This window comes from Humulus lupulus, chromosome 8, assembly GCF_963169125.1.
Source record: "Humulus lupulus chromosome 8, drHumLupu1.1, whole genome shotgun sequence".
Taxonomy (NCBI): Eukaryota; Viridiplantae; Streptophyta; class Magnoliopsida; order Rosales; family Cannabaceae; genus Humulus; species Humulus lupulus.
The window spans coordinates 52859811-52879319 of NC_084800.1; the positions used below are offsets into that span (position 1 = coordinate 52859811).

At 30.7% G+C, this 19509-nt stretch overlaps 1 protein-coding gene across 1 annotated transcript; it reads left to right on the forward strand.

Moving 5' to 3' along the window:
• Positions 1-5174: 5174 nt before the first annotated feature.
• LOC133797236 (IQ domain-containing protein IQM1-like) lies at positions 5175-8655 on the forward strand. Its single transcript, XM_062235076.1, has 9 exons — positions 5175-5695; positions 5815-6353; positions 6447-6561; positions 6656-6721; positions 6826-6914; positions 7037-7124; positions 7298-7528; positions 7648-7749; positions 7871-8655. Exons 2-9 carry the CDS (start codon positions 5869-5871, stop codon positions 8321-8323), a joined length of 1629 nt encoding a protein of 542 aa, XP_062091060.1. The 5' UTR covers positions 5175-5695; positions 5815-5868; the 3' UTR covers positions 8324-8655.
• The last annotated feature ends 10854 nt before the right edge of the window (positions 8656-19509 follow it).

Here is a 19509-nt window from a genome sequence, read left to right on the forward strand (position 1 = left end):
AGACTAACACAATAATAGTGATACTTAATATTAAATTAAAATTTTATTATATTTTAAGACACCAAAATTAGACAAATATCAAAATCATATAATACCTCTTCGCCCTTAATTAATGAGCCGAATTTGTTGGCAAAGAAAGTCGTTGACATGATATATAATAGTTTCTAATAAATAAAATAGCTTAAATTCGAAACTACATAAATAATATATGGATAAATTAAAGTTCTAAATCACACTTAGAATTAGTGGCGTCAAATCCCAACGCCAAAAATTATTGTATTATATAATTTTGACATTAAACACAACATAGATTGAAATAATTTATTTTATTATTTTGAAGTTTTTATTTATTTATTTGTTAAATGCATAAAGCCAATTTAAAGCGAAAGTTTGGAAAGCCATGAATTTTGTATATTGGCCATTGGCCAACACTAAAATATTTATAATATTTATTGAATCATCTAAAACTAAAAAATAGTTCGTTGCAAATCTGATCTGCATATTTGTTTGAAAATCTTTTGTTTAAGGCGGCTAACTAATGAGAACTTTCTGGTCATTTGTCGGCATAATTATATTGTTTCTCACTTTCTCGGAACTCTACTATTATTTTGTTTTTCTGGGTAACAATATAATTTATTTTTTAAATGTCAGTTACGGTATAACTATTTAACGAGTATATAATTAGGAAATAATCATTAGTTTTTAAAATGTTAATTTGATATATTAATTGGGATGTTTAGGCCTTTATTGGAATTTTGATTTTTTGGAAAAAAAAAATTATAAGGGAAAATAAAAGATAATATTTTTCACAAATTCGATATATTAATATTTTCTTTTTTTATATATATACTTATAATTGTTGTAAATTTTAAAAAATTATACTACATTTAAGTTTATATATTTTTTTAAAAATAATTCTTAATTTATTGATTCAATATAAACACGAGAAAATAGAATCATTTGAATTTTATTTTTTCCATCTTAAAATTCAAAGTCCAAAGAATGCTTTAATTGTAAAGAAGGCAATAGTATAAGGGGGTGTTTGGTATGACGTAAAGTAAAGTAGGAATGAGAATCTAAGGGTGTGATTGGTAGTTTATTTGGAAATTATTTTATGATTTTGAAAACTTAAAATTTGTGGGACTTACCAAAATATTTGATTGGTAGATTGTTTTTTAAAACTATATCCTAATAAGAATTCTAATTTTGTGTTGTAATTTAGAAAACAACAATTTTGCGTTTTTTCTGTTTTGTGATTTTTTCTCCAAAAACTTAAAATCAAAATCAGGATTTGTTTGTTCTCTCTACTCATATCCTTTGTATCATTGCTTGTATTTATTTTATTTTTTTGCCAATTTTTATGACTTGAGTATGTTCTCACTAGTAATAAGGTGTTTATGGAACATTTTATGACATTTATAAGTTGTGCTGATATTTTTATAGATGACAATGCAATATTGTTATAAATTTAATCAATAATTATTATTAAATTTTAATTTATCAATATAATTAAATTTCCTTTCAAAAAAAAAAAAATTAAATTTTACTTAATTAAATCTATTGATAAATCAAAATTTAATATTATACAACCTATGTATATAAAATATATAAAATTAAAATAATATTCAAATTCAACTGTTCCAATTACATATTCAGTTTATGTTATATTTTCAAATTTAATACCAATAACAGATTCATTTTTTTAAAACTCAAAAACAGTTTACTAACATTGAACCAATCACATTTTCAGAAACATGATTTTAGTCACTAAATTCAGATTTTCATTTTAGAATCTCACTTTTCAAAAATACAGTTTTCTAATCGCGAACCAATCAGACCCTAAATCTCTTTTTATGTTTGGTTCAAATTTTAATGGAGTAAAATTAATAATTTGTGTGGGTCCTACATATATTTTAAGGGTAAAATGAACCTTTTTGTACATAAAAATTTAATATTATCTCCATTCTAAGTCCCTCTACACTTTCTAAACTAACTCAACTACTCAAAACAAACACCCCTAAAAGTGTAAAACCTGCCAATTATTTTCAATGCTGCATTTCCATAATTAACAAAACATGCCATTAAAAGTTTATGTTTTTGACCATGAATTCAAGTAAATTTGTAGACCATCTGGTAATTATTATTGGGTTTTTTTGTTGGGGTGGATCTTTTGAATTATTGACCTTTTTTTCCTGCCATTTATTGTCAATATAGAAAATAAGAACTTGGTATAGTAAGTTTTAAAGAATTTAAGGTAAAATGGTTGTTTATAGTAATAATTAATATAATAATAAATTTAATACAACACTTTTGTATTGTTATTATCACAATACTTGTGAAAATAAATGCTAAGAATAAAATTCAAGAGAAAAAGAAAAACCCAAAACAAACCGAATTTTATATATATTATCCACTGTTTCCAAGCTAACATATATTCCATAAAAACATTGTCATTGCCAAATATATTAAAAATGTTTCCATTTTAAATTATTAGGTAGTAGTTAGATTTAAGATAAGACATACATATTTATAGGGTCACACGTACACATAACATACCTATCAAAGCTATCATATCCTATAGTATTTACTGAACAATGGCATGTCACATCTTAATTAATTACACGTCATTTTAGATTTTGTTAACGACAGACCGATTCAAACGTTAAAGTTTAGTGAGCGATTTTACTGTTTATATGTGTACAAAAACTTCACTAAATGATGTGACATGTCATTATTGTATGTTTGTTTACATTTCAATGCTTTTTGTTATTTTAGTTAAGCTAGTGCATTATTATTTTCTCAAGATAATTTTTGAATATATATTTATAGGATAATTTTACGGTGAAGCATAAATTTTGTGATTTTATGCTTTAGAAATTTTTTTGGTGTGTTTTTTATAATTGTATATATTATAGTTATTTAATAATTTTGTAAATTTAAAAAAAATAAAATAAATTACAATGCAGACTCATAAATGTTGTTTTTCATTAGTCACTCGTGTAATAATTTATTTAAATTTAAATTTTTATATTATAAAATATTCAGAATTTTCTAAAAAAATTTCAGTATACTATAAATAACTATAATATACACGTTAAAAAATAATAATCACACAAATAACTGTTTATGAGCTGGAACACAAAAGATAAATACTCTTGCCTACCTTTTAGGAGTATCCTATATTTATATATAACATTTCTGAAATAGCAGTGATGCTACAATTAACATATGTTAATTTCAATAATGAAAACGTCATAGATTGTCCTTTATGATATGCCATATATTAAATTCAGTTATTACAAAATGAATACTATATATAATAATAACAATCGTAAAACGCGTGTAGAATATATTGTATTTGTGCGATAACGTTGACAAATATATATGAAATTAGGTGATTCACAACCACAGTGTCCCACCCATCTTCAACGCAAATTTGTTTACATAAATATCATTATGAAGTTATTTATATATAAAATGAATTTACCTCTTTCTAAATATCGACATAAATAACCTATCCAACCACTACTATACAGAAAAAAATTTCCTTACTTATTTTTTATTAGAAAAACATTGATTGAAGAAATAGAAACGTGGGATCAATAACGTAGTAAGTATGACTATTTTGTTTATTAAAATAATTAAACTAAAGCAAATACAAATTAGATTTGATTAATACGAGTTTTCCCCGTCATTTCCCCTTATTGGAGTTCCCAATTTGGTAGCAGCCTCTGTTTATTTAATCATTTTCTTTCAACTCTCTGTACAATTTAGAAAATTAACAATACATAATAATAATAATAATAAAAAAAAATCACACATGTATATAGCTATATATTTATGCATGTATTTTACTTCTATATAGACATATACACCACCCATGCATGTCCAAAATGAGTCAAGTATATAAATGCACATTAAAAGATGGAGTCCGAAATCAATTCAAAGGGTTTATTTATATTTATATTTATATTTTTAGGACAATGTGAATACAACAATTTTCTCAATGATAATATTATTATCTAATTTATCTCTCACAATTAATTAATTAGAAAAATTCAAAAGAATTAAAAAAATGAGAGTGGCTGTAACAAGTCCTCATTACATAGTGCATATCCGTACCTCTGTATGCATAAAATATATAACAATTTGTAGTGATGAGCCGTGAATTTACAGATTTCACTAGCATTATTAAAAGAGTTTATAAATTTTTAGAACTTATTTTTTGTCTAATTATTTGTTTGGATTCTGTGTTTTAACAAATTACTTTTTGAACTCTGCATTTTTTAAAATACTTCAAATAGATCCCTATATCCGATTTTGATCAAATTTTTTTAAACTAAAATCACAAATAATTCATCAAACTAACAACTCAGCACAAAAATATAGTCATTATGCCTAAGAACTGAGTTGTTATATTTAATTTTTTATTCATCAAAATCAATTTTAGGGGCCTATTTGATCCATTTTACAAAATACATGATTCAAAAATTAATTTGTCAAAACACTAAATCAAAAAAGATAACAAAACAAAATACAAAATTTAAAAATATATAAACCCTTGTTAAAAGGGCAAAGCAAATGGGCAAAACAAATTAACACAAGCAAGCACTACATTGGCGCTTTCGGTCTTGACCTGAGACTATTCCTTTTGGTCCATTTTGACCAAAACAAAATTCATACAATGGAACACTAACCCTACTTACAAGTAATAGGTATCTCTTAGTGCCATTTGTATTATTCTTCTAAACCAAATTATGGTGCAACCAAATACCAAAGTTTCCACAACCTAACATTTATTTTCAAATATTGTTTGCCTCACTTCCTAATGTCAAAGATTTCGACCTTTAAGATAAATTATTATTTTCCACATTTCTCAAGGGTATTTACGTAAAAGAGGGAGGGGTCTTATAGTCATTTCAGCTCCAAGACTAAGATGGCTACAGTGAACACAGCGCACGCAATAAACCTTATAATATAATAAAAGCAAAGAAATATAAATATACAGGAATATAGAAAAGTAATATAAACTTTTTGAAGAGGCGATTCTGATTTAGCATGAGTCACGATAGGACATGACCCAAAGTTGTTGACTGTTGAGAATTAAAACACACTATCAAAATCCCAGTTTAGCTAAGTGAAGGCAATTGTGTTTTCCAATGGAGAATTTCATGGAAACCAGGCTAGGCTTACCTTCTTTGACCGACTTCCTTTTATAAAATATATTTTAATTTTAATATATTCTTATAATGTTTTCTGGATGTGTAAATGAAGAACACACATATATATATATACACACCTATATAACATACCCTTTATTTATAGCAGTTTACCTTGTTCACAATTCCAAAGGCAATTCAAAGTCTATCTTTGAATGCATCAAACTCGTGCCTTTGAACCGCGAAAGAAAACATAGAAAATAGAATAAAACACCAAAAGTTGAACCTCTATTCACTTCACAACCAACTAGTGCCCGACTTTATTTTCTACGAGAGAATTCAACGACTTCCCTTTTTCCATTTTTAACACGTATCGAAAGTTTTCTCCGAAAGGACATATTTTGTTACCTTAGGAGAGGTGTATATATAAGTAAGACGAACCAGGTGGACTAATCATCCTGTACTTTGATTGGTTTTGAATCCTTTTAAAGCCAATACCCTATACCTTATTTGAAAGACAAAGCAACAAATTGAAGGTATGATAAATAATTTTTGTTTACACCTTTTCGATTTATTATCTGTTTTTAATTCAGAGGCGTTTATAGAATTGAGGGTAATCATTGAAAGTTGTATTAATCCTGATTTTTTTATGCAGCTGAAAGATACCCTTTAAAACTGAATCCTCTTGGCGGGTCTGATTAGTCTACATATGGGGCTATCCCTCTCCATACTGGTTTCAGCCTGGAAAGAAATTGTAGAACGTAGTCACTCTGGTATTTTACACAACATAAGCTGTTTCTCTCCCAAAGCTGTTGCTTTCACATATAGAACACAGAGCTTTAAGAAAAGAGAATCAGAAACCATGACCGTCGTCCCAAATGGTTCTAATAAGACCAGCAGTGACAGGTCCAGTCGTTTGCAGCATTACAAGCCGGAGAAAGTCATTCTCGAGACTAATCTTTCATTCAAAAGTAGTCTTGTTCAAGACCCAATAGAGAGTTTGACTTTTAATGGCAAAAACCAAATAAAACACAAACCAATCCCCGCACTTACTTTGCCTGAGCCGGCTATTATGTTCTCACCTAGACCGGTCAGCGAGCTTGATGCAGCTGCTGTTAAGCTCCAAAAAGTATACAAAAGTTACCGAACTCGAAGAAACCTTGCCGATTGCGCCGTTGTCGTTGAGGAGCTTTGGTTAGTCTCGTGATACATTTTGTGACATTGGGTTAAAATCTTTTGTTTTGTTTTGTTTGGCTTGAATTGATTTGTTTTTGGTACATAATTCAGGTGGAAAGCATTAGACTTTGCATCTCTGAAGCGAAGTTCTGTGTCATTTTTTAATGTTGAGAAGCAGGAAACTGTTGCCCAACGATGGGCAAGGGCTAGGACCAGAGCAGCAAAGGTAATTTTCCAAAACACCATTTCAAGTCTCACGCCTAATCCTCTTTTTGTGACAAATCGTCTGGGAACTGAGAATTCGCTTTTTCTTGTTTTAGGTGGGAAAAGGTCTGTCCAAAGATGAAAAGGCACAAAAGTTGGCCCTACAACATTGGCTTGAAGCTGTAAGTGATCTCTTCACTTTTTTAGGATTTATCGTTAATATGCAAGTCAAGTCAAATAGGCTAACTTTTAAGTTTGAATTAATGGCTAATTTGTGTTCTTACAGATTGATCCACGCCACCGGTACGGACACAATTTGCACGTGTATTATGACCTCTGGTTTGAAAGTGAGAGTACTCAACCATTCTTCTATTGGTAAGTAATTGTAATTCACTTTTATTCTTCACTATTCAAACATAACATAACATAATATATTAATATACATATATTATTATTCTGCTGCTCTATGTATTAATATATATTATTCTTAATTGCAGGCTGGATATTGGAGATGGCAAAGAGATAAACCTCGAGAAAATCCCAAGAACTGTTCTCCACCGCCAATGCATCACATATCTTGGACCTGTGAGTTCTAATCTATAACACACCATTCCTTTCATTCATTTCTTATGTCAAAAAATACTTGTCCGTACGTGCATGCATTGCATGCATTCTTTTATATGCAAAATGAGAGTTGATTATGTTATGCCAAGGACATCAAATTCTGACGGCTGTGATCTTTGGTTGTGCTTTTACAGAAAGAAAGAGAAGGATACGAAGTAATAGTGGAATATGGGAAACTTGTATATAGGCAAAGTGGGAGCCCAGTGAACACAGTTGAGGGTTCCAAATGGATTTTTGTGCTCAGCACAACAAGGTCTCTCTATGTTGGTCAGAAGAAAAAAGGCACATTTCAACACTCGAGTTTCCTATCCGGAGGTGCCACCACTGCCGCTGGAAGATTAGTAGCCCATGATGGTGTTCTTGAGGTAACCAAAACTCGTTCATCATTGCTACATATACATATATATATATATACACATGTATATTTTTTGAATACCCAAGTGAGTTTTATATTAGATATTTACACACTACACATTATTTTCAGGCTATTTGGCCATACAGTGGTCACTATCATCCAACAGAGGAGAACTTCAAAGAATTCATTAGCTTCCTTGAGGAGAATCATGTGGATCTCTCAAATGTCAAGGTAAAAATAAATAAATTTACATAAATATTTAAGCTGATAAATTTTGCTATATTAAAATGTATGTATGGCTAATAAATTTGTGACAATTTTCCGACGTTTTGACTTTCTTTTTGATCTGCAGAGGTGTGCCATTGATGACGACTATTATTCATCCACTGGCTCCAACGTGTTAACAATATCAGGTCCAACATCTCCTAAGCAATCAGACGGTGTTAAGACAGCTGATGTGGCTGATGTTGCGAAGGAGAATACCATCACAGCCGTTAAACATGAAGAGAAAAAGAAGGTCGAGGGTGGTAAAGCTAAGCCACCATTGTTTGACTTGGGCCAGCGTCTTTCTTGTAAATGGAGTACTGGAACAGGGCCCAGAATTGGGTGCGTCCGGGACTACCCAACTGAGCTACAATCAAGAGCCCTCGAACAAGTCAACCTATCACCTCGAGTGGCTCCTGGACAATGTTTCAGTTACGGCCCAATTCCTTCTCCAAGGCCCAGCCCAAAGATTCGTCTGTCTCCCAGGCTTGCATATATGGGCCTCCCCAGTCCAAGAAACCCAGTTGTTGCCTCTAACTAAGCCCATATTGACCCAAGGGCTTGTTCGTCATTATATGGCTCATTAATCACTCTGCTCAACCTTCTTCGTCATAATAAATGGTCAAAAAATGGAAGGGAGGAGCTAACTTTTTTTTTTCTTCTACCCTTTTGATTCTTGTTTACAATATTCCACCAGCCTCTTTTTTACTCAATTGTACGAGAGTCTCTCTCATTTTTTTCACACCCATTTTTTTGGGGTAGTGTTTATTAATTTATTTATTTATTTATTTTGTAATCTGAAAAGTTAACGTGACATTTATAAATAATGAATTGACTTCAAATAGTTAATTGAAGTTAAGTTTATGAGGGTAATCATGTACTTTGAATTTTGAGGAAAGAAATAAGATAAATTATAGTAAATTTAAGAATTATATTATAAATCCACCAGAAATTTAATGTGTTAATGATTGATTATTCAAAATTTAATAATTAATAATTTATGTGAATATACCATGATTAATAAATATTCACGAAATAACATAACATCATTAGCATGAATAAGTTGAGTACATAATGATGTAGTTCTTTTTCTGAGAGAGAAGAAAGAAAGAAAGAAAGAAAGAATAAGTAGAGTACAATAAATATAAATAAAAATAAAAGTAAGTTCAAGTTTAAATACTTTTAATACAATGAAATTGGAAATTTTGTCTATAAAATAATCCATACTCTATAATATATATTCTTATATTTAAATATATAAAATAATATTTAGACGTGTTTAAATTATCAATTTTTAAATAAATTATTAATTCAATTGTACAAATAATTATATAACAATTACGAAATTTAATAATTCTGTAATCACTCAGAAATAAGTTTAAACAAAAAACAAATAATTAAAACAACTAAATTGAAATAGAATACTGACAACGAGTGTGATCAAATTACGAAACCAAAATAATAAGTATAATTAGAAACAATACTTAATATTAATCTAGAACAAAATTAACAAAGTATATAAAAGCAAACATGCTCATTATGATTAGATAAAAATAAAATATCTCCAAATGTAACGGGTTTAGGCATAAAAAATAGGGAAATTTACAATTACATACCTAAAATCAAAATTATTTACAAAAATATCTTCAACCAAATTACTTACACAAATATCGGTGTCACGTCAACATATCATACCAAATTTTTACAAAAATTGAGAAATTCCACTTCCTGATATTTTTTCTTTATTTTTTTTGTTATAAAAAGTTATATTTTTGTTGATTACGATACTGATAAGTTACTAATTAGTCATTTTTTTTTATTAAAAGCTTTATTTTTAGATAATAATATTTCAGTACATGTTGATTACCTCCAAAACGTATTTGTAGACATATACCAATTAATTATTTTTAGGTTGTATTATGATATCTTACTATTTAAGATACATTTTGGTAACCTTCAAGCTTATTTAAAAAACTAACGAGTTACTATATAGTATAATAAATTATTAAATAATTTATTAATAAAAATTAATTTAGTATACACACACTAACTTTTAAGTTTTTAACTTTTTTAATCACTCATGTAATTTATATGTTTTATTATTTAAGATATTTTTACGTTACCTTGAAGTCTACTTTAGAAACTAATTAGTTATGACATAGTATAAAAAGCTACTCCTATAATTCTAAGTTACCATGAATAACTTATTAGAAAATGACTATTTAATATATTGCATAAATACTTTAAAAACTACATTTTTTCTTGTTTTTAAAATCATTTAAGATACCAATTGGTTACCTTTAATATGACTAAATTTTTGGGCATGACACAAATTTAAAGCAACCAACAAACTTAGTGAGTTACCAAAAAGAATCTTATGTTCTATTTAAAATTTATCAAACAATATTCTAAATAATTTATTTAAAAAAAGCTTTTCTTGAAATGTTTCTAAAATAACTTTAAAGTTGTTTAGAATAATTTATGTTATCTTTTAAATGTAAAATAATAATACAATTTTTGTTTAAGTTTAAAATTTAGTTATTTTTTTGTTAAATATGAAAAAGAAAGTAAAAGTTTGCTTTTTTTTTTTCTTTTTTTTCTTCTGGTCATCATATTCTCTAACAACGGCGAAAAAACATATGTTTTCCACATCCAAATGATCACCTTGAAGGTAGGTTACAATGGTGTCATTCTTGAACCCAACCGACTAGCAGTGTGATCGGAATTTTTTTTTGAAGTTAAGGAGAAGAGAGAGAAATGAATAAACTTTAAAAAAACTTTTTTTCAAGATAAAGAAAGAGGGAGAGATGTGACAAAAACAATCTTTTAAAATGTTATATTATTTAATAAAAACGGTATATAAGAAAATGTGAAAAATGTAAATTAGATAAGCCAGAGTATTATTGTAATTCAGTTAGAAAAAATGTAGCCACATGTAAATTTTTCTAAAAAAATATCATGAAAATTGAAAACTAACACCACCATAAATAAAAGCATGATTAAAGTATACAAGCATACTAATGATGAGTATGGCATGATTAAGACGAGAAATTTACAACGAAAATCAGAAAGTAGTCTAAAAAGTTGTAAATAATTCATTAAGTTATTTTTTAGCAGCAAAAATTAGTAAATAATCTTAAAATATTGTACTTAAGTTATTAAGTAGTGTTTTTACGACAAACTTGAGTAAGTAGTTTGAACTGTTGCTATTAATCCACTAAGTAATATTTTTTTTTTATAAAACATAGTTTTTGCAACTAAAAAACTACTTAGTGATCTACTTGTAACATGTGAGATTACTTATTGAATTTTGTTGCAAAAATAAACTATTCAGTGACTTAAGTGTAATTTTTTAGATTTTTTATTAATTTTTTATGCAAAAAAAATATTGTTTAATAAATTAAGTACACCTTTTAAACTACTTATTGCTGAAAATTTCTTTAATAATTTTAGCTGAAAATTTCTTTACTAATTTTAGCTGAAAATTTATCTGATTAATACATATGCATGCATAATCATAACTATAATTTTCAATTTATTTTTATTTTATTATTAAATTCTATTTCTTAATCCCAACAAATTTGAGGCATGCAAATCCATACAGTGAATCATCAAATCACTCAGTTCAATCATACATCACGAGGGGTAATTCCAATTCATAGTACAAAAACTTAAAATAATTTTTTTTTAATCGAAACCCATTTCTAGGGTTTTGACTTTAGAGTAGACACACCATAAAGAAAACATTCTTATTGTCAAAATAATATCTTAGTCTTGCTAATTTTAAATAATAAAAGTGGTTTAAATTTAGCATAAAATAAGATTCTTGGTTGGAGAGAACCAGCACAGTACCAGTACCACCCTATAAAATCTAGAAAGAGAGAGTAACATTTGTATATATCTCTAGTGTTTATTGCTGGTACTGATAGGTGAGGTAGCTCTTAAAAGCTCTGTAGACTAGTGCATGTTATTAAGAAAAAGCATAATAATATAGTCAATTAGTTGTAAATTCCAAAATTTGTAAGTACTAAAGAATTGCAATGTCTCAGAATATTACGTAATTAATTAAGTAGTATTGACTATTGTGATCTCTCAGCTCAGATGAAATATGGGAAAGAGTACTTGCCTGTTGTGTTTTCTGATGTATCACATGTGCCCCCCACCCAAAACTCTTCACTCACTTCATTTTTCTTTTTTTAAGCTCCTGGATTTCGATTGTTGACCATTGTTAACTTCAAGTCAATCGAGTATTTATAACTATTTATTAACACCAACAAAAGAATATACCTTCTTCTTCGTCAATGGTTTCATTTGAAAAAAAATAAAATAAGGATAAGAATGGAATTCTTTTGTCTTCTTCACTTAATTTGTATCATCTTATCTTTTATTTATTTTTTAGGGTTTATATTTTTTGTTTTAACAATTTGTTTTATTATCTGTTTAAATATTATGTTTTGATAAATTATTTTTTGAATCTTATATTTTATAAAATAGTTCAAATAGACTCTTAAACTTAATTAATAAAGAAAAATTGAATAAACAACATAGTTAATAGACAAACTGATTTTATTTTTGTTCTAAATTATTAATTTGGTAATTTATTTATAATTTTAGTTTAATTTTTTTTTACCAAAATCAGATTTAGGGTTTGTAAAGTCCTTTTTTGGCTAACTTTATTTTAGACAAAATATTTTAAAGTTATTAAGGAAAATCAGTAGTATCTCCATATTGATAATGTGAAAAGGTCTCTAAATGTGAATATATTTGTTGCCTTATTTATCTCAAATAATCATTTTTTTTGTAAAAATATATTGTGCAAATATCTTGAGATTATTTTTAGGGATTATATGGGATTATGGTTATCCTGGAAATAAAGAAGGTGTCGAAAATGAACATGGTCAAGAGAAATGACCATGTTCGTTCTGCCAGATCAAACAGATCACGTTGCTGACTCATCAGTTTCCTTTTCTGTCAACACAGAATCCATCTGGCTGGTTGTTTTTCCTAAATCAAAGGAATTCGCAAATTGATTTCAAAGATACCAGAAAATCATGGCCTTGGACGATTTCCCTTCCTATAAATACCTTGCCAAGACCTTTGGATTTTTCACCTCTTCCATTTTCAATATTTGTAAACATTATTTTGAGGAGTGTCTTTATTTGTAGAGATTAAGTTTGTTCACCTTAATCTTTGTGAGAGTGCTGAGTGTACTTGTGGATATCTATCTAGTCCATTGTAATCAGATAGTGTCTATTTTGAACGTGTTCATAAGGATCTTCGGGAGATGATTCTATCTAAGTTTCACTTCGGGAGGAAGTGTGCACTCGCTATTCTTTGAAGGGAGTTCAAGAGAATCAGCGTTTCATCAAACCAGATTCGTAGAGAAGAGTACAACAAGATTGCGGCAATAGTTTAAGAGGGAGTCTTACATTGTTTAAGTCAATGTTTTTGTACACTTTGTTTCTTTACTAATTGGTTTATTCTCTGGGCGTGGCCCCAAGGAGTAGGTTATCCGAAAGGGTTTCTGAACCTTGTAAAAATTCGCTGTGTTCTTTAATTTTTGCACTGTCTATTTATTGTGTTCAGTTCTGTCGTGACAAGTTCGGATTCTGTTCCGACAGAACTGGTATCTGTGTAAACAATTAATTACCATTCCGCATTTTAATTAATTCATGGTTTAATTAATTTGGTAATTACTAAAAATGGGATTTCAGGGTTCTATTTATTCAATTTTATAAAACACAAGATCTAAAAAGTAATTTGAACATAAGGTCCAAATAAGTAATAAGACAAAAAATAGGTCGAAAAAAATATAAAACCTATTTTTTATCATGTAATATTAGTAATAGTTTATCATGACTTTTGTTATTGTTTACTTGTATCGTCTTTATGCATGTATAATTAATTAATGAAAAAAAAAGTGAACTAGCAATATGTTGTTTGGTATTATAATAATAAAAATAATATATCCTCTGCTTTCTTTTATTTGTTTAGTATTATTTTCTAGAAAATGATTTTAAAAAATAAAGATGAAAAAAATGAGAACTTAAAAAAATACATTCTATGTGTTAAACACCTACCCAGTAGGTCAAAAGTGGTACCCACTCGTGTTGGTGGTGTTGGAGAGTATGTTGTTATTTTTGTACGATTGTTGTGGGTGGTGTTGGAGAGTATGTTGTTATTTTTGTACGATTGTTGTGGGTGGTGGTAGAGGTTGGCTGGTGGAGTTTTAGGACACGGTTTTTAAGCTGGATTTACTTCGTTTTTCGTTAAAATTCGCAATTGCAGTAGTTCGGAACGAAGTAAAAAGTAGTTAAAAGCTGAAGTGAAAAATAAGTTTTCTACTTCGGTTATTATGTAAAAACCGAAGTAGAAAGTGGGGTACGCTTCCTTCCTGTGCATTTTCTACTTCGGTTTTTACATAATAACCGAAGTAGAAAACCACCTTCGTTTTAATAATTATTTTTAAATGACCCAATTCTATTTATATATATATTGTCCTATTTTTTTAAATAGTCTAATTATATGAATTTATAGTTATATATATTTTTACAATTGGAATTAGTTTATTTTCATTTAATTTATAACAGAAATAAAAATCACAAAATTTATACACTTACTGTAATGCCCCAAATTTCCTAATAAGGTTTAGGACCTTGATTAGGAGGCCGGGAGGGCCATAATTGCTTTATTATGCTATTTAATGATAATATGCATGTTTAGGTGTATTAAATATGCATGTGAACCCATTTGTGATTGATTGGGTGATTTTCATATTTTGGCCATTTCGGGCATTTTTGGCATATATGTGAAATGGCCGTGGTGCTTTGTTGTTATCTGGTTATGCCAGGGTTACCCAGCACAAGACGATCCTAGGAGGTAAGCTAGTGGGAAAGTCACAATGGGATTTAAGCTTGACTTGGAGTAAGTCAAGGGGTATTTATAGCATTACCGGGTTATTGGGTAATGGGAATTAACATTTGGTGATAAATTGGGAGTTAGTAAGACCAGGGGGAAATTCTGGAAGTTTTGACTATAATGTCCCCGGGGGTGTTTTCGGGACCCCGAGCATTAGGTTTTATTGGAAGCTACTTAAGCTTGAAGTAACCTTTTTAGGAAATAAAAAGAACGTTCTGTACGTTCTCTCTCCCAAAAGTTCCCTTTTCGTTCCCGATCGCATTTTCGAAGGTATCTTGAGTTCTAGGACTCGGAATCAAGCGAGGATCGAGGCATAGCAATCCTAAGGAGAATTGGAAGCTTATTAGCCGGAGGATTTAGTTGGAAACAACTCAATCGGAGGTAATTCAAGTTTAAGTTTTAAGTTTTTAAAAGTTTTTAAGCTTGAATTGAGCTTTGTGAATCGTTGAGCTTTTAGGTTGTTTGAACCTCGGGTTTTGGTGGTTTTGGACCATTGGGGAGTTTGGGAACTTTGATTTGATGATTTGGGAATGTTTAGACATGTTTTTGGGAGGTTTTAAAAGGTTAAAACGAAGGAAAAATGGCTGCCCCGAAGTTGGGCCGCGGCCCTGTTCTTGGGCGCCGCGGCCCTTGCTCGAAGAAGCAGGTGCCAGGATTTGGCCTTGCTGGGCGCCGCGGCCCTTGACGGAGGGCGCCGCGACCCTTGCCTCAGAGAACCCTGGGGGCCGCGGCCCAAGGTGTTAGGGCCGCAGCCCTTGCCCTGTTTTGACCCCGTTTGCTCGTTTTGACCCCGGAAACATGGTTTTGGGCCTCGGGATCATTCCTACTACCCGGATTAGTGAGGATTGATGTCTTGGAGGCTAAGTTTTAGTTCAAGGGTTGGTTTTAGAACTTGAACTCATTGGATCACCATTTGTGGTTGTGACTAGGTTATCACTAGAGGCTTGGATCAGGATCGTGCTTGTGGCTCATTTGTTGGTAACCTGTGCTTGGACCCAAGGTAAGAAAAATGCACCCCATATGTGACATGCATGGTTATGATTGATGCATGTTGAATGTTTAAATGTAAACATTGATAGCATAATGAATGCTTGGCAACCTTGCCCATTTGCATATGATTATTGTTGAGGCATGCTGGATGGTTAAGTGTGATGCATGTGATGCACGAGAAACATGTGATTAGGGCATGCCATGAATGATGAATATGAGATTGGTCAGAGCTTGAGTCTCTGTGTTTGTGCATGATCATTATTATGCTCGCAACTGTTAAGTAAGCATGTTGAATGCCTCATCTTTGGATAATTGGCATATGATACACATTGATAGCATTGCTTACTTGTGCATGGTACTGACTAATTAGTCAGATTTGGCAAAGGTGCTAGTATCAGCTGTGAAGCTGTGACTCATTAGTCAGGTTCGGCAGTGGTACTGGGCACTGGTCACACAGGGCTGACTCATTAGTCAGAATTGGCAAAGGTGTTAGTATCAGCTGTGAAGCCGTGACTCATTAGTCAGGTTCGGCAGTGGTACTGGGCACTGGTCACGTTGTGCTAACTCACTAGTCATGACAACCCTAGTGTGTAGTGCAAGCTTTGTCGATTGGATCTAATCGACCCTCTGCATTGAATGACTCAAAGAGCATTAATGCAGGACCGACCTCAAGTTCGACGATTATAAACAAGCATTTATCTAGCTGAAGGCTAGTCATCTAGAGCCATTGCAGGAAATGGGCACCGGGCCCCTAGTGACTTGGTTGTCAGTCACTCAGTGTGGTTTACCAGAACCTCAAAGTGATATTCACTCATTTGATCAGAGCTATGAGCTCTGTATGATCATTTTGATCATCATATGCATGGCTTGGGCACTGAGGCCCCAGTGACTTGCTTGTTGGTCACTCAGCATGGTTTACCAGAACCTATCGAAGGTTAGAGGCTTACCCAACAGCCAGCCTTCCACTTGAATTAGTGACGCGCTTGTCGGTCACTCGGTATGGCTTACCAGAACCACTAGTGTTACGACACTCAACTGATTAGGATTGACTTGATAGTCCTCCAATCAGAAGGCCAGGACTTCTTATCCTGGATACCCCGACATCTGTTTGAATTCATTTGCATGCTTAATAGAGCTATGAATGCTAGGCATGCCAGATATGATTTGATATCATGATATGACTGTTTATGAGCATATGAGTTTTCTTGCTGGGCTTCGGCTCACGGGTGCTTTGTGGTGCAGGTAAAGGCAAAAGGAAGCTGGACCATCCTTGAGTTGGAGAGCTTAGGTGATGACGTGTACATATGCAGCTGCTCGACCAATACTTGGGCGAGGTTTGAAAGTGGAACTAGGGCTGAACCCTGTTTTGCCGCTTATAATGGCTTGATGTAAATAACCTTTTGTAATAAACTCTGAAATTATATTTTTGGGATCCCAATGTATACATTAAACGTTCTAGTGAAACGTTACATCTTAACCAAAGTTTTTAACCCCTAAACCGCTAATCATACTTAGTTACACGTTTATGGCCAAACGACTCGATTAGCGAGTTTAGCACTGTTTGCAATGTGCACTGTAGCGGTCCCTGGAGTTGGGGCGTTACACTTACAATTAGAATTCTTATAAAATTAAATATTTATACATTCACATAATTGTTAAGTAGAATAACCTAATCATTCCTATATACATTCGCATAATTGTAATTAAGTAAAATAGCCAAAACATTTATATATACATTGACATAAAACTAAATGTATGTATAAACAAAATAGCCTTACTAATAAATTTAAGTCATCAATCGACTTAATTATTCTTATTAGATTGGCAAGATGTCCTCCCGACCCTTGACGACAATTTGACTACTAGTAACTTTGTCATTTAGTTCATTCTACGAAACAAACTAATGATAGATCAAATTAGTAACTTGTAACAACACTTCAAAAAATTTCCTACTTTACTTTAAAACACTTACAACTTTCTTCAATTTTTTTGTCCAAATTATATTCGACAAGAATCTTCTTCGTTTCTCACGCTCTTATCCAAATTTCATATCCCTCTACATCTTTGTTATCCCAAAAATCAGAAGTGAATGACATGGCAGGAATTAATTGCACGCGGCTGACACCTGGCAAAACTCGTGTTCGACTATCGACCAGGAAGATATTCGGCATTATGCGATCGGTCTCTTCATGCGACCAGTCTGGTCGTGTGCACGTAACACGCGGAGGAAATCTTAGGCAGTTATGATGGAATCCGAAATTCTCTCCCATGATTTTTTGAGTATCCGATTATTTAGGAAATAATATATGTAACAAATCAATGTAAATCTTTCCTGAGCTTATAAATAGAAGAAGAGGGCTTAGGGAAGTGGATCCTTTTTCTTTTTCTGACTTCTAAATCGCTGGAGATTAGAGTTATCATATCACTCATATTGTATTGTTCTTCAGAGGTTAGTGAAACTCATTGAACCCTAGTTCTTTGATCACTCCTTTAAATCTCATATCAATAACAATCTAAGTGGACGTAGGTTATTACCAGATCCTGGGGCCGAACCACTATAAAATATCGTGTTCTTATTCTTTTCGTCATTACGTTCTTTTCAACGCATTCATCCACGTCAAGCGTATTCTGACTCCGTGTCAGTTGACCAAAATCAGGGTCAACAATCTTCCACTCCTAATTCTTTTTTTAGGCCATCCAACATAATTGATGTTTAATTATTAAATTTTCCTAAGTCTAACGAAATTTCGGCAGCATAAGAACTGCATTTTAACATCTCCAAAAATTTAAAAACATGTAAATAACACACAAAATATGTCGATATAGTGTGCAAATTGAAAAAGGGAAACAATTAATAAAATCTATAAAAAAATGGCAGAGTTTCCTTTGTTTTTGTAGCATATCCCAATTTTATAATTATATAGAAATTCAACACAAACAAACACAAAATCAACACACAAAATTTCATCCTTATATCACCGCCAACAACAAATTTCCCAGAACCTACTTCACTAAATAAAACATGCATGATTTAACTCTAATTTTATAAATAAATATTGCAATAGTAATAATTAAAATTTAAAGATTACTCACCTCCAATATTACTCTTGAAGTCACCCAAAATCAATACCAAATTAGCAACTAAATCAATAACCCTACTAAAAAGCTTAAACAAAAACAAATAAAAATCAATTGCATAATTAATTAAACTAGTTACATAATCATCAAACAACATATCAAGCTAGCTAGTTATAGAAAATAAAAAACAAATGTCACTAATAATCCAAACATTTCAAGTTCTAGCATTGGCAACAACATTATTTATTGAAGCTATGTTTAGAAATTTAAATAGCAAGTCACAATAATTTTTAAATTTTACTAATATATATATAATTAATAACATTATATAAAATAACAAAATAAATATAAAAAATATACTAAAAAATAAGTATTAAATTCGGAATAATATAAAAAAAATTAACACAAACAAAGTTTTAAGGTAACAAACCTTCTTTGATGCTCAAAATAACCTCTAAATCAATATTAGCAACTCTAAAACCTATATATAATAAAGACATTATATCTATAAGAAAAAAAAAATGAAAATAATATAGAAAATAAAAAAAATATCATACAAACAAAGATTTAGTGATTCATACATTTTTTGAAGCTCAAGAACACATTTTAATGTAAGAAAACCAGTCAAAGTCTAATAACAATACCCATTTTCGAACCCTAAAAATACCCACACCCAAAGTCTTTATTTTCTCCCTCAAAAAATAAAAATGGAACTAATATTTTGTTTTTAAATAAGAAAAA